Source organism: Alexandromys fortis, unplaced genomic scaffold, assembly GCF_014885135.2.
Source record: "Alexandromys fortis isolate MF-2015 unplaced genomic scaffold, M_Fortis_MF-2015_v1.1 scaffold_17, whole genome shotgun sequence".
Classification (NCBI taxonomy): Eukaryota; Metazoa; Chordata; class Mammalia; order Rodentia; family Cricetidae; genus Alexandromys; species Alexandromys fortis.
The window spans coordinates 17,312,983-17,329,587 of NW_026067896.1; the positions used below are offsets into that span (position 1 = coordinate 17,312,983).

General features: G+C 42.5%; 1 protein-coding gene across 7 annotated transcripts in view; it reads right to left on the reverse strand.

Moving 5' to 3' along the window:
- The window catches only part of Prelid2 (PRELI domain containing 2), an 89,496-nt gene that overhangs the window by 46,240 nt on the left and 26,651 nt on the right, over nucleotides 1–16,605 (reverse strand). For all 7 annotated transcript variants that reach the window (XM_050162014.1, XM_050161999.1, XM_050161991.1 and 4 more), the window contains exon 5: nucleotides 6,939–7,044. In XM_050162014.1, the coding sequence (XP_050017971.1) occupies nucleotides 6,939–7,044 (106 nt within the window). The remainder of the gene's footprint in view (nucleotides 1–6,938; nucleotides 7,045–16,605) is intronic.

The following is a 16,605-nucleotide window of genomic DNA, read 5'->3' on the forward strand; positions in this document are numbered from 1 at the left end:
CATTATTTGGGAGCTGGCTGGCAGGACAGAAAAAGAATCGCTACATATACATGTGTATCACTTATTTACCTATAACTACACTTGTCAGAAAACATCTTTTAAAGCCAGGCGGTGGTGGCACACGCCTTTAATCCCAGCACTCGGGAGGCAGAGGCAGGCGGATCTCTGTGAGTTTGAGGCCAGCCTGGTCTACAAGAGCTAGTTCCAGGACAGGAACCAAAAGCTATGGAGAAACCCTGTCTTGAAAAATCCAAAAAAAAAAATCTTTTAATACTAGTAACTATTAAAGTTTAATAGACGTCAAGCATGCTCACAGACTTCCTAAATCTTTTCAAATCGCCATGAAATAAAACTATGATCCCCACATTTAATAGATGGAAACTGGGGGTCTGGGTTATCAGACCAGTGGTCAATGAGCCTCTCTGTAAGCATGTGTAAGCTCTCTACGTTGAGCATGTGACCAGAATCTCATGTCATACTAAAAAGTCTTTGAAAAGCACAGCCCACTCCTTTAGCTCAGGAATTGATACTTCTGTATGGTGATGAGTGTCTACAATTTGCTTCAAAGCCCTTCAGCGTGCACAAGGAAGTAAGTACTACAGCACGTATGTGTCGCATGCTAAGGACAGACAGTGCCGCTTCACACTCCAGCGGTTGTTGCGAGTATTCTCATCAGCAATCTCACTCTAGAAATTTCAATTACCTTCATCCTTAAAAGGAAATTAGCATAAGGAATGTTCAAACTGAATTTTCACTGGTGAAATTGGTGGCTTATTAACTACCATAATGTACATTAGAAACAGACTCTCATTAATGCAATGAACGGGACCTAAGACACAGCTCAAAATTCTAGAGATTTTTCCCGTCCTTGCCTGACCATGGAAGTTATACATCTCAACTACGATCATTCAGGACTAGACCACTGATCCAGAAGACACTGGCTGCTTCACCCCACTTCCTTCTAACTGCTCTCCTTATTATGAAACTGTGATGCCATAAACAAACCGAGGATCGATTATGACTTTAATTTACATATGGAGAATACATTTGGCTTCCAATACCCACTTCTTCCTCTTGCTGGCACCACTCCATTGAGAAAGGGCACCTTGTGCCACAGTGAACACGAGCCTTCCATCTCGGCAGCGTTCTCACCAGCTCCTCCACCCCACGTCCACTTCCAAAGCAGCACAGGGCAGAAAGGGAAACCTAAATCACAACTGTAGGGTGAGCTGCTCCCATTTGGCTTCTTTAGAGGCCAGAATTCACTTTCCGCCTCTCCGCATGGGCTTGGACGATAATATGGGCGACAACAACCTTGCCATGCACTGTTCTTTTCTTAGCCAGTTTGTCTCTGCGGTTAGGGACGACGACAAATGCCGAGGAATACAGAGCTCTCATTATACAGTCACACAGACGTGCTCCTTCTTTTAGTTTGTGAAATACATTTTCGATGTGTGATAAAATAATTTGTCATCTCAACCACTCTCGTGGAAGGCGCCGTTATTAGTGCCGTCGTTATTCTCGTCACGCTGATCAGAAAGCTGAAGCAGAAGTGGGATTCAACCGCGTGTGAAATATTTGCTACAGAGACAACGGTGAGCAAGTCAAACTATTTGAACATGCTTTTAAAAGTCTGGCTTGGGCATGCTATATCTAAAAATCTGAACATGTCACTTTAGGATGTGGGGTGGTTAGTTTGAATTTTTTTTGAAAAGTCCTGTTTTAAAATGGATAATAACTCCCTACTGTCAAAAAGATTTAGTCTAATACATGTGATCCATAAGGACATTTGAAAAACCCAGCTTAGGGTGGGTTTGGTGCTGCACACTTTTTTTAATTCCCAGCACTACAGGTGGAACTCTGTAAATTCAAGGTCAACCTGGTCTGCATAGTGAGTTCCAAGACAGCCAGGGCTATGTAGGAAAAAAAGAAAAGACCTGGCTATATCTGGCTGCATGACTTTTTTTTTTTCAAACTCACTCTATTGGTTATTTATTGCTGTGTAACAAATTACCCCAACTTGGCAGATGAAAACAACATGTACTTCTGATTCTGTGTGCCAATGAGCTGTGCTCAAATTCAACTACACATCTGTGTGATGCCTCTCAAACTGAGGAACATGCCATGTCTGTAGTGCTCACTGGCTGAGAACAATTCTAAGCACATACACCTTCCCCCCAACACGCACATGGCTTAGGTGCAGAGATTATACGTGGGCCCGTAAGAGTCAGAGACCAAGAGTCCACTCTGGGGTCAGACAAGGTTTGGATCACATTCCAATTGTCCCACTTTCTAATTTAGTAACCTTGAGAAAACTATTCTGTCTCTTGGGACCTCAGTTTCCCTGTACAAATGAAAGGAGAACAGCAGCTCCCATCTCACTGAGCTGCTCAGGGAAGCAGACAAGGGCACGCATGTGAGGCCCAGGGCTTGTCATCTATAACCATCATGCTCACAAGCTGCTTACTAATCCCCTCCTTAGACTCAGAGTGCCGAGTCTGAGCCCAAAGCCAGACTTCATCCATTTCCAGCATTGGTAGATGTTAACCAATGTCTGCCATGCTATCCACCCTCAGCCACAGGTCCCCAAACTGAAGCTGCACAAGGCAGCCTCCAACCTGTGAGTTATGCCTCATTTCTGTGTGTCTCCGGCACTCTCCCCGACGTCCAGCACACAGCTCATCAAAAGATGCTTGTAGAGTTGAATAAAGCTTCAATGTGCACTATATATGCTCACGTGGCTTGGGAGATGTGTAATGATAACAAGAAAGCAGGACAGAGAAACACGTGGTTGTGATGTTCCTAACACTTAGAAGCAAAGGGAACATGTGTTGATATGTGACCTGAGGATTTCAATGTTAAAACCCTCATAGTTTTCACTCAAATTTCTAGGAATGCATAAAATCCCTCTTTGGCGGATGAACAAACTTGGGCAGAGGGACTGCTGCCAGGTCACAAAAGTGATGGGGGTGTGCACAGCAGCCTGCCTATGTACAACCTGTCCCACTGCAGGGGCATGCCTGGGGCTTGGCACCCAAGGGAAATCAATAACACTTATAACCATTCCATCTAATCCAAGAGGAGGGCAGCTTCCGACTGGTATGTGAAAGCCAGCGTGTGTGTCCATGAGGGTCCCAATTGTAGCCTGCATTAGATTAGAAAAGAAAAAGGGAAAAAGTGCAATTGAACAAGCCCCTGGAGGCCCAGAAAAACAAGTAACCTCACCTACAGATTCATATCAACAGACTGAGTTTAATTTACAAACATATATAGAAAGTTTGAGTGTCTAATTTTGCTTTTATGAGGGGGGAAAATAGCTGTCAGCTCCCACTTTTGACACCACTGAACAGCCTCAAGGATAAAGCCCAAAACTGAAAATGCAGCCACCTAAAAACCACACATCCACTTAGGCAGAAAACAGTTATGCCGACTCAGCGGGGAGGTTTACCAGGAAGGCAGGCTCGTCCTACAAAACAGCATCACATTGATGTGGGAGTGATTTCTTATTAATAAATAAACTGCCTAGGCCCATTTGATAGGCCCTTAGGTGGATGGAGTAAACAGAATAGAATGCTGGGAAAAAGAAGCTGAGTCGGGAGTCGCCATGATTCTCCCACTCCAGACAGACGCAGGTTAAGATCCTCCCTGGTAAGCCACCTCGTGGGCTACACAGAATATTAGAAATGGGTTAGAACAATATGTAAGAGCTAGCCAATAAGAGGCTGGAACTAATGGGTCAGGCAGTGTTTAAAAGAATACAGTTTCCGTGTAATTATTTCGGGGCATAACCTAGCCATGCAGGCAGCCGGGTGCCAGGGATGCAGCCCCGCCGCTCCTAATGCTACATCACATGAGTAAGATGTGAAAGATACTTAAGTATGGATGTCTTCTAAAACCAAAAAGCTAATTAAACTTAGCTTCTTCAGAAAGCAAAGTTGGAAAAGCTAGCGGGTAAAATGCATTCTCTTATTTCTGAACATAATCAAGAACAATAAAGGGTTAATCAGTTTGAAACATTCGTCACCTGGTTTAGTTGGTTTTGCTCCTGTGAATATTCAGAAGAAGTCAACCATGCTCCCCTCTGTGTTTTACTTTGTGCCCATTCACTTCCACATACACATACGAGGCCCTGTCCAGAGCATCACAGGCTAGGGAGGAATCAGGACCAAGACTAAGAGAAGGCTCAGTGAGTATTTGCTGTGCAAGCATGAGAACCTGAGTTCAGATACCAGCATCCACATAAAAAGCTGGCGTGGTGGCACACGCCTTTAATCCCAGCACTTGGGAGGCAGAGGCAGGCGGATCTCTGTGAGTTCGAGACCAGCCTGGTCTACAAGAGCTAGTTCCAGGACACAGGCTCCAAAACCACAGAGAAATCCTGTCTTGAAAAAGGCAAAAAAAAAAAAAAAAAAACCTGGCCACACACACAAAAAACATACATGTACATACATGCACACACATGCATACTCCCTCACCTATGACCTAAACTTGGTGGAGGTGGAAGACAGGAGGATGGCTGGGTCTTGCTGACCAGCACTTTAGCTTCAGGTTCAGTGAAAGAAAAAGTAAGACACCTAACATCCTCTTTTGGGGGGCATGGAAGGTAAAGAAGGGAGAGATAAAGGAAGATGAGGACAAAGCACTCGCTCTCTCTCTATCTCTCTCTCTTTTTCTCTTTTTCTTTGTCTCTCTGTCTCTCTGTCTCTCTCTCTCTCTCTCTCCCTGCCTCCCTCCCTCCCTCCCTCCCTCCCTCTCTCCCAGTAGGGTACAGAGTACAGAATCTACTGAGAACATGGTAGGAAATATTTTCCCACAAGCCCTTTATCTGAGAAGTGACCTCAGCCCTGGTCTCCATGCCCATGGCAGAGAAGAGGATCCTGTTTGTACAGCCGCCATTCAACTGTACAAGTACTGTTTGACCTGTTTGCAAACAAGGGCCTCTCCTTCCAGAGACATTAGAAAAGGAAGAAATAGACAGTCATTTTGCTGACAGAGAGAGAGAGAGAGAGAGAGAGAGAGAGAGAGAGAGAGAGAGAGAGAGAGGCAGTCAGTCTTTCCATTGGCTAGAACTGTATTCAACATAGACACCTGGACAGTGGAGATCCACGCCCACTAAACAGAGAGAGCCAAGCTGGAGAAAAGAGAACCAGGAAGCTCCACATCCCTACAGATCAGATGAACTAGGTGGGAGGAGATGGACTCCTACAAAGGTGTCCAGAAGCTCCCACCTCAGGGCAGCTCTTCCTGAAGCCAGCAGCCAGCCTCAGCACCCTTACTCCATTCCAACAACCAACCCACAGTGTGTTTTGTCACTTGCAGCCAAATTCTACTAGGAGTGTAGGACACACACAAGTCTGTGACGGCACAGCCATTTGTGTGAAGGGCACTGTGCTGAGAAGGTAAGGACTTTACTGCATCTAGCTGGGACCTCAATGAAAGACGGGATGGAGTCTAGAGCCCACATATTTCTATGACCAAATAAACACATTCAGCCCCCTGTCATACTTAAAGTTTCTACTGCTATGAAAAACACCATGACTGTGGCAACTCTTAAAAAGAAAAACATTTAATTGGGGCTGGCTTAAAGTTTCAGAGATTTAGTCCATTATCATCATGGCAAGAAGCAAGGCGGCATGCAGGTAGTAGACATGGTACATGAGAAGGAGCTAAGAGTTCTACATCCATAGGCATCAGGAAATGAATTGAGTCCCACACTGGGCATAGCTTGAGCATATGAGACCTCAAAGCCTGCCCGCACAGTGACACACTTCCTCCAACAAGGCCACACCTACTCCAACAAGGCCACACTCCTAATAATGCCACTTCCTATAGACTAAGAATTCAAACACACCTATGGTGAGTCTATGAGGGCCATACCTATTCAAACCACCACATCCACATTTCACATAGTGCCTAGCACAAGGCAGGTACTCTCCTATTTAAAAAAAAAAAAGAGGAAGATAGACAAGACAATAGACATATTCTGGGTATACTTATTTAATTATCTTTCACCAGTAAAATAGAAATGTGGACCACTTTATTTATCAGGATCCATATATGATTAACAACTATTAACAGGTTCAGGTTGATGACAGTTAAAATACAAAGTCACTCAGGTGAATGGACAACATGTTTTTGTCTAAAGTGAGGCAAGCCACAACATCCAGGATGAATACAACCTGATGTGTGTTTTCACAGGGACCATCGGATAGAATTTTATTTTATTTTACAAATGACTCTGTGTAGTCAGTCTAATAATAAAAAAACCTCAACTCAACATTTAAATATTATCTCTCCCAAAAGGGGTTCCCATCCTTTTGATGAATAGACTTGTGTGCTAAACAATTATACTTAATTATTATTATTACGGCTTTTCTAATAGAGGATTTAATAGATGAACAAGGAGTCAACTCAGTCAGAGACACAGGGATAAAATTAATTTTCTCACCAGGGGCATTACTTTGAGATTGCAATTTTGTAGATAGGAGTCTGATGGTGTTATTTTTCTTTTACTTTATTTTATTTTTTTTTTAACAAATGCACACATTGTGCTCTAGCAGAAAAACAAGCACAATAATGTCTCCGTGAGGAAAAGTGACATTAGACCTTCTAGGAGTTCAATGACTTCCTTCCAGTCTAAGCTAAACCAGTCTGAATCCATGACAGAACACCGCCCCCCAGCCAGGCCAATAACACATGATTAATCTCAACAGCCTAGGTCAGCACTCCTTAGAATGTATTCAGACTGACTTAGCCTGGTTAAACTTTGGACTTAAATAGCAATTATTAAGAGAAATTTTGTGGGTACATTTATTCATTAACTCCCCTTTTTATCATATCTGTTCATGACATTCTTCTACTATGTCCTATTCAATATCCAACTGATTTCTCCATGTTTTCTTAAAATTAATATGAGTTCAAAGTTGAACCAAGCTTACCTTCTGGGCTCCCTGTCTTAAGAATGCACTAGCAAAAGTTTCCAAAATACAGTTGAAAAATCCAGCCCCCGTGATTGAAATTCTGCCTCTTTGAATAAACTCTGTCCTGGGGGGGGGAAAAAAAGAAAAGAAAAAAGTTATAAAACACACACACAATTCATCTCTATGGTTATCTGCATAAAATAAAATAAAGCAAGCCCTGAGGGTAAGAGGGACATTCATTGGGAAGAAGATGCCACTACAGTGGGAGAGGGAAAGGGAAGGGTAGTGGGGCATCGATATGATCACAATACATCTTTTACTCTCAATTGTCAAAAACACTCATCTTTCATATCACTTTGCATTTGGATATGTAATTATAGACACTTTCAGCAACACAATTACCATTTATAATTAACACAAAATAATATCCATAAAAATTGAGTAATTACCTGTTAAAACAAAAGATTCTATTTAAGGTTGACCTAACTATGGTACAGTTTATACAGAATAAACAGCAATCACTTCAATGAAAGAATATTCATTCATGATACATGAAGCTACTGACACCAAGCTAAACTGATAGTTTCCAATTGCCTTCCAAACACTTACTTCTTACAGCCATAGATTAGTGCAGCTCTCATCCCCTACCAAAGAAACGTCTGCAGGAGAAGGAGGCTACCGCAAAGAACAACTGGCGAGGTGTAGAGAACCCAAAGTTTGGAGTTTCCATCGTACATGGAACATCTATAATACAAGCCCTGTCCCAAGGCCTAAGAAATGACCAAGAAGATGGGCAGAAAGATTATCAGAGCAGAGGACAAGCAGGGCTGTTGTCCTCTGGACATGGCGAAGATTTGCACCCGTGAACCCTCAACAGTAAGGGCTGCCTACACAAAACCTGCAGCAGCCCACACCAGTTGGCATTCCAGCACGGGCCAGGCCGGAAAGGGCTCACCAAGCCCCACCCCTACCAGTACTAGTTGACAAGCTAGTGGCAATGCACAGCTTCTGAGAGAGAAGTCAGTTTTCTTCATGGACAAGCCCCGTGATAGGTTGTCCATGTCTAAGTGGCCAGTCACGCACCCAAGAGCATTTGGGCAACACTAATTGGACACAGTAGGGTGTGTGTGTGTATGTGTGTGTGTACATAAACAATTACGATGAGAATATGAAGTTGAAAGGGAAAGAGAGAAGTGAGAGGAGTTGGTAGTGAATTAATCAAGATTAAAATGTATTGTATTTGTGTATAAAATTTAAAAATTAAAAGAGTTAAGAAAGAAATGATCACTCTTTGCAGGAGGGGTGCTATTTTAATTGTTTTTATTGATATATATATTTCTCTGCTCCCCTCCCTTCAACTCCCCTCCACTTCTATCCACTCCCATGCTCCCAATTTACTCAGGAGATCTTGTCTTTTTCTACTTCCCATGTAGATTAGATCCACACATGTCTCTCTTAGGGTCCTCATTATTGTCTAGGTTCTCTGGGATTGTGATTTGTTTGCTTTATGTCTAAAAGCCAGTTATGAGTGATATTTGTCTTTCTGGGTCTGGGTTACCTCACTCAATTTGATGTTTTCTGAATTCATCCATTTCCCAACAAATTTCAAGATGTCATTGTTTTTCTGCTGTGTAGTGTTCCATTGTGTAAATATACCACATTTTTCTTATCCATTCTTTGATCAAGGAGCATTTAGGTTGTTTTCAGGTTCTGGCTATGACAAACAATGCTGCTATGAACATAATTGAGCATATGTCTTTGTGGTATGATTGAGCATCCTTTGGGTATATACCCAAAAAAATGGTATTGATGGGTCTTGAGGAAAGTGTTTCCTAATTTTGTAAGAAATCACCATATTGATATCCAAAGCAGCTGCACCAGTTTGCACTCCCACCAGTAATGGAGGACTGTTCCATTTACTCGACATACTCTCAAGCATAAGTTTTCATCAGTGTTTTTGATATTGGCCATTCTGACAGGTGTAAGATGGAATCTCAGAGTTGTTTTGATTTGAATTTCTCTGATGGCTAAGGATGTTGAGCATTTTCTTAAGTGTCTTTCAGTCATTTTAGATTCCTCTGTTGAGAGTTTTCTGTTTAGATCTGTACCACATTTTTTATTGGATTATTTGTTCTTTTGATGACCAATTTCTTGAGTTCTTTGTATATTTTGGAGAACAGACCTCTGTCTGATGTGGGGTTAGTGAAGATCTTTTCCCATTCTGTAAGCTGCTGTTTTGTCTTGTTGACTGTGTCCTTAGTTTTACAGAGGCTTCTCAGTTTCAGGAGGTCCCATTTATTAATTGTTTCTCTCAGTCTGACTATTGGGCAGGGCCAGTTCAGGCACCCACTCCTCTACTGCCAAAGGTTGAATTGTGTTTCTTGAATGCAGCAGAAGAATGGATTTTGTTTTAGTATCCAATCTGTTTAGCCTGTACCTTTTTATAGGTGAGTTGAGTCCATTTATATTAAGTGAAATTAATGGCCAGTGATTGCTAGTTCCTGTTATTTTTGTTTTCACTGTTGGTAATGACATTGTGTGTGGTTTTTCCTTCTTTGGGATTTCCTTTATTTTGCATGTTTAGTGTTTTGACTACTATGTGGTCAGGGGATTTTTTTTTTTTTGATCCAGTCTATTTGGTATTCTGTAAGCTTCTTGTACCTTCATGTGCATATATTTCTTTAGGTTAGAAAAGTTTTCTTCTATGATTTTGTTGAATATATTTTCTGTGCATTTGAGTTGGACTTCTCCTTCTATCATTCTTAGGTTTGGTCTTTTCATGGTGTTCCATATTTCCTGGATATTTTGTGTTAAGTTTTTGCTAGATTTAATGTTTCCTTTGACAGATAAGTCTATTTCCTCTATTGTATCTTCAGCACTTGAGATTCTCTCCTCTATTTCTCCTATTCTGCTGTTTATGCTTGCATTTGTGGTTCCTGATCATTTTCTCATAATTTCTATTTCTATAATTACCTTGCTTTGTATTTTCTTTATGGTCTTTACTTCAGTTTTCAAGTCTTTGAATGTTTCTTTCATCTGTTTCATTGCTCTTTCTTGGCTTTTTTTTAAGAGATTTATTGATTTTCTCCAATTTTTTGTTTGTCTTTTCCTCCATTTCTTTGAGGGAATTTTTCATTTCCTCTTTACGGGCCTCAAATGTTCTCCTAAAGTTATTTTTAGGTCATTTTCTTCTGCTTCATCTATATTTGGTTGTTAAGTCTTGCTGGGATAGGGACACTAATTTTTATTGGTATCATGTTGCTCTTTGTGGTGTTGAGTGTGCTCTTACCTTGTCTACCCATCTTTTTCTGATTGGTGTAATTGGGGTTGTGTCTCTGGTGATCAGTCTTCCAGGTGCCAGTGGATCCAAGGCTCAGATGGTTGCTCCTTGTACTGCAGTCAGGGCCACAGTTCCAGTCACCCTGGAGGTCACTCAGTGTTCCCAGGACGTTGCACAGAACTCCTGGGGGTTGCTCTGCAATCCCAGGGGTTGTTCAGGCCTGCTCCCATGGGGTTGCTTGCTTGGAGTTGCTCCTGCTGAGATCGCTGCCTTGAGCCTGCTCCAGCTGAAGTCACTGGCTCAGGCCTGTTCCCACAGATGTCCCTGGCTCGGCATGTCAGCATGCTCCCACAGAGGTCCCTGGTTTGGGCCGGGTCAAACTTTTTTTTTTTTGGTGTATTACCATTTCTACCATTTTAATGAGCAAAGTTTTTCCAGTATTAATTATCTCCGTCTCATAAAACAGAGATTTGGGTTACACTTGAGAATGATATAAGATGGCGAAACAAGAAGACTCTAGCTCAAACCTCCCCCCCAGAAAGACAGTGATTTAACACAAATGTACAAACAAAATTACCTTTATGAGACCTCCTGAAACCAATTAAGAGGTGGCATACACCCAAGTGAGGGCAGAGCCAAGAATAGTCACATCAAAGCAAGTCAAGTGTGCTGTTTTCACTCACTGCAGGAGTGAAACTTTTCTGTTGCTACAACAGAATTCCTAACATAGCAGCTGCAGGAAGGAGAGGCTCCTACTGTGTATGGGTATTGGTGTTTGTTTGTGGAATTGGGTGTCATGGAACCCAGGCTGGCCTCAAAGTCTGTGTGGTAGGGACTGACTGGCCTTGAAGTTCTAATCTCCTGTCTCCAGCTCCCAAGTGCTGAGGTATAGGCACACACACACACACACACACACACACACACACACACTAAGCCTCGCTGGAAGAGAGGTCCCAGTTCATGGGCTCTAATCTGTAATGCTGGGATTAACATATATAGTGTAATGCTGCCTAGCCAGCTCACATCCATGCCATTAGGAGACTACTTGCTCATATCTCAGTGGATTCACAAAAAAATAAAGAAAATTCAAAGCACTCAGCTGGTTTTCTTCTTTTTTCCCCTTTCTCTCCAGTCCAGAACCTCAGCCCAGGAAATAAAGCCATCCACGTTCGGTACAGATTTTCCCCAGATGAGCTCAATACAGTCTGGAAAAGCTCTTACAGACACCCTCAAACCTGGGCCTCACTATTGCCCCAGTGTTCTTAGTCCATCTAAATCAGCCATCAAACTCCAGATAGCTCCCTCCCACCTGGCACAGTGGGGCAAAATGGGGAGAAAACTACAAAGGCATGTTTCTCCCAGAAAGGAGATAAATGTGCATCCATACTGTGACTTTAGCTGGTCTTGCCTAAAGACATGGCTCCACGGAAGGCTAACTGTATATTTGAATGCTTGCTGGTCACTGGGAACTAAAGCCAACACAGAAGGCTGCTATTTAGCCCTTAAGAGTCTGCGGTACCACTGACAGATCACCAGCAGAAATGAGAGATTACAGGCTTGGCTTGATGAGAGGGCAGACTTCTGCATCTGGGATATCCCCTACACAATCCCAGAGAGACTTAGAAAAAGTCTGAATATCTACACACTCTCAGGCCGGGACAGTTGGGGAGGTGCTTCTGTGCAAAGCCAAACCATGACAAATGGAAGATGTGGTAATTGTTTCATAGAGTCAAATATTTGAAAGATCACAGGACACATTTGTGCTTGCTGTGGGACAATGGTCTTGTACCCTGTAAAGGTTTATCAGTTGTACTGGCTTAATAAAATGCTGATTGGCCAGTAGCCAGGCAGGAAGTATAGGCAGGGAGACCAGAACAGGAGATTTCTGGGAAGAGGAAAAGCTGAGTCTGCAGTCATCACCCAGATGCAGAGGAAGCAAGATGAGAATGCCTCACTGATAAAAGGTACCAAGCCACATGGCTGACACAGACAAGAATTTTGGGTTAATGAAGGATGTAAGAGTTAATAAGAAGCCTGAGCTAATAGACCAACCAGTTTATAATTAATGTAGACCTCTGTATGTTTCTTTGGGACTGAATGGCTGCAGGACTGGGTGGGATGGGACAGAAACCTCTGTCAAGATGTGCTCATGTATGCGCGTGTACGCACGCACGCACATACACACACATGCACACACACACGCACACACAGGAAAGCAGCCTAGTCATAGACCCAAACAAATTTATAGAAACTCGCCCTATGAGCTACCTAAAAAAATGAATTTGAAGTAATTATTTTTAAAATGTTCAATTAACCAAAAAAAAATCAGACAGCTGAATGAATTCAGGAAATTAGAGCGTGAAGAAGATAAAAATATCAACAAAGACAAACTACTTAAAAGCATAAAGCAACAGTAGCAAGGAACTTGGAGACAGGCTGTTCAAAAAAGGAAAATGAATGAAGAAACGTGACGAGAACTTTTGAGACCTGCCGATGTGGTCAGGTGGACCGACTCACACACTACAGAGTCTTAAAGAAGAAATCAACAAGAACAGAGAAGAGAGAGTATATAATGGAATAACGGGCCAAACCTCCCAAATTTGAAAGGAAAGGAAATGTGCCTACAAATTCAAACTCTCAACAAACTCCAGCTAGGAGACATCTAGAGAGATCTATATCACATGGTATCAAAAATCACCCCAAGAATGCTGAAGCACCAAGAAAGAAGTAGCCTGTCACACACAGGAAGCTTCGGGGAGGTCTGTAGTGGGTTTTCTCTTTTTTAATCAGAAACTTTGCAGGCCAGGGGGGATTGGGTTAACGTATTCAGCATGCAAAAAGAAGAAATATAAACCAAGAATTCAGTAAATACATTCCAGAAACGAAAAGGAAATTAAGACTTCTAGCTATTCAGAAGTTGAATGCATGCACCCCTACTAGAGACTTGGGCTATAGTTAACCTGGCCTAATTTATTTGTTGAAACCACCGACTGCATGGTTAGTATATATTATATACTAGATATCCTATATAATCACAAATATATATCATATTTACATATATTTGTAATATATGTTATAGATTATATATCATATTAATTACATATCTACATTACATACCCTATATAATTACAAATATGTATGATATATATGAGTATACTTATATACATGTTATTATATATGCTATGTAATATATAGCATGTGAGATATTTATACGTATATATAGAGAGATATATACCTACTGCAGAGCTAGTAAAATGACCAGTGTTTCCTGGCAAGCATGAGGACCAGAGTTCAAATCCTGGAGAAAAAAAAAGTAGGTGTGACCAAGGCTATGGTGGAGACAGGAGGACCAGCAGGGCTTGATGGTGGTTAGCCTAACTCCTGGGTCAGTAAGAGATCCTGTCTCAAGGAAACAGGGCAAAGAGAGACTGAGGAGACACCCAGCACCTTCCTCTGCCCCCCCAACACACAGATGCCCATATCCTTACACACACAGATATACATATACATCGCACACGTATACCATACATGTGCATACCACGCACAAAAAATGGAGGCCTTGAATTTCAGTTTTATAAAAATGTCAGCAGCGCTAAGAAACATTTCCAATTAAGGCACCTGCGAACTTTGGACTCGGCCTTCACTTCGAATCTCTTTAAGTCAACACTTAATTTTCCTTTCCCCACACCATACTAAGAATGAGAAGCTCTTCCAGGACCTCTGTTTGACAGGAAACGCAAAGGAAGGAGGTGAGTGGTAGAATCTGCAGATGGAGGATTCTAACAGAGAAAACCCACAGGGGCCCAGGCACAAAGTGACCCATGATATCCGAGAAACCACACTGTCCTAGTTGGCTTTCTATTGTTGTGACTAACACCATGACCATGGGCAGATTGTGAAGGAAAGGGTGTATTTGGCTTATTCTTCCACATCACAGTCCATCACTGAGGAAAGTCAGGGCAGGAACTCAACACAGGAATCTGGAGTCAGCAACTGAAGCAGAGACCACCAAGGAATGCTGCTCCCTGGCTTCTTCACCTTCCTTTCCTATACTAACCAGGACAGCCAGCCCAAGGATGCTCTCACTTGTGGTAGGCTGGGCCCTCTACATCAATCCCTAATCAAGTAGATGTCTCACACACTTGCTCACATCCCAGTCTGATGGAGGCATCTTCTCAATTGCGATTCCTTCCTCTCAGATGACTCTATCTTATATCAAGGTGAGAAAAAAAACTAACCAGCACACACACACACGCATTATCTTAAAATCCCCAGACATGGCACAAGATTCATCAATCCCATAATAGTCTCAGGAATGGCACAGTGTGAGAGATAGAAATGGCAAGGGATGTGGACCCCGGATTGAAAGGGGCCTTGGGTGTTAAAGTCAGGTTTTATCCTGAAAGAGAGAGACTTCGCCCAGCACTGAGTAACTGACACAGCCTAACAGCTGCTTGTGCACCACTGACTGCTAGCCTTGCTGCCGCCACCGACGCCTGCGAACGACCCGTTATACTACATTTGCAGCGCAGTTCTTACTCTTAGTGAGCATGACCACACTTGTTAGGAGAACTACTTATCTTTGCCATCCCACTACTCAGCACGGAAAATATTTCTCCATTCTCCCTGCCTTCTTACATCTTATGGAGAAAAGAAACACCCAAATCTACTATGCATATGTTCCCATGTATATACACACACACACACACATACAAACATATACATATATGTGTGTACCTATGAAGATGCATGTATACATGCACTCACACACAAAAAAAATTTTTAAAAAAACGCTGAAGTCAACAAGATGTGATTTTACTCAATCTAGCTAGTTTGGCTTTGTCTTTTCTGGTCCCCCCCCCCCAGTGATGAGTATTAATGCAAGGCAGGCAAGCTCTCCATCACCTAGAATCATCTCATGTATACACACTCTCCCTTGGATCTAACAGCACTACCTACATTTAGATCAAGTCACAGCAAAATCCAAACCTTCAGGCCTCCTCTCTCTCTCTCCCTCCCTCCCACCTCCCACCTTCCTCTTCCTGATCCTGATCCTACACACTGCACACACACACACACACACACACACACACACACACACACGAGTCACCCCACCAACCTGACCTTTGCCTAACCTGCTTCTTAGATTTAAGCTCATTTAAAATGCTTCCTTCTTGTAAAACTACATTCTAGTGACACTAATCTCTCCTGTCTTTATTCGGGATTAGTGGGAGCTGACTTTTACAATGACTTTAATATTTAAAGATGAGAAGTTGAAGAGTCTCCCACTCTTTGGGAGGGATTAGTGCTTCAGTCCACGAGCAAGTGTAGGTGAGGGATTAACCAGTCTGTCTCATATCATAGTCTAAGCAATAGCTCTTTCTGCCAATCTGAGCAGTGAGGCATCAGAAAAGCATGCTCATGGACTATCCATACGTTGGAGACCAGCAGGGCCGTGAAGAGGGTCCCATCCTCACCAGACACAAGACAGGAGCTCATCCTACTATATTTTAAGACCAACAAGGAAGAAAACACTGTACCTCTCGGTAATTAGGGGCACCACGACGCTTTCTTCTTGTGACCCAAGACCGCCCCAAATGTCTCTTAGTCAAGATAAGCTTCAGTTTAAATGCCTCTGACAAGCATAGCTGGTTATGCAGCACGGTTTAACAACAGCTGTTTTCTTCTGTTTTGCATTAATTAAAAAAAAGGAAAGAATCAGGCCTGAGCAGAGAGTTCAACACGCAAACTGCTTGCTGCACCAGTGTGAGGACCTGAGTTCAGATCCCCAGCCCCTATGTAAAGCCAGATGTGGTGGATCATATCTGTAACCCAATGCATCTATGGTGAGATGGGATGAGGAAACAGGAGAATCCAGGACATGAGCTAGCGACCCCAGTGTATGAAGTGGCAAATGAGAGATCCTTTCTCAAACAAGATGTAAAGTAAGGAAGCCCAGCAACCAAGGACATCCTCTAACATTGGTGAGTCGGTCCCTAAAACACATGTGTACACACATACACACAAAGGAATGCACACACACATAATGCACACATGCACAAACACACTCAAGCACACAAGCTTTTAAAGAAAACAAAAAAAAAAGGGTGATGGAGAGATGGCTCAGTGCTTAAGAACACTGTCTGGTCTTCCAGAGAACATGGGTTCAATTCCCAGCGATCACATGGCAGCACACAGCCATCTGTAACTCCAGTCACAGAGGTGGCAATGTTCTCTCTCCTGGCCTCCACCGGCATTGCATGGATGTGGTGCACAGACATATATGCAGTCAAAATGCCCATACACAATAAATAAATTGTAAAAGAAGAAATAAAAAGAAGATGGGCAGACTGGCTGAGCTAACCAACAGAATCTAGGAGCATTCAATTAGAGATGCAACTCATT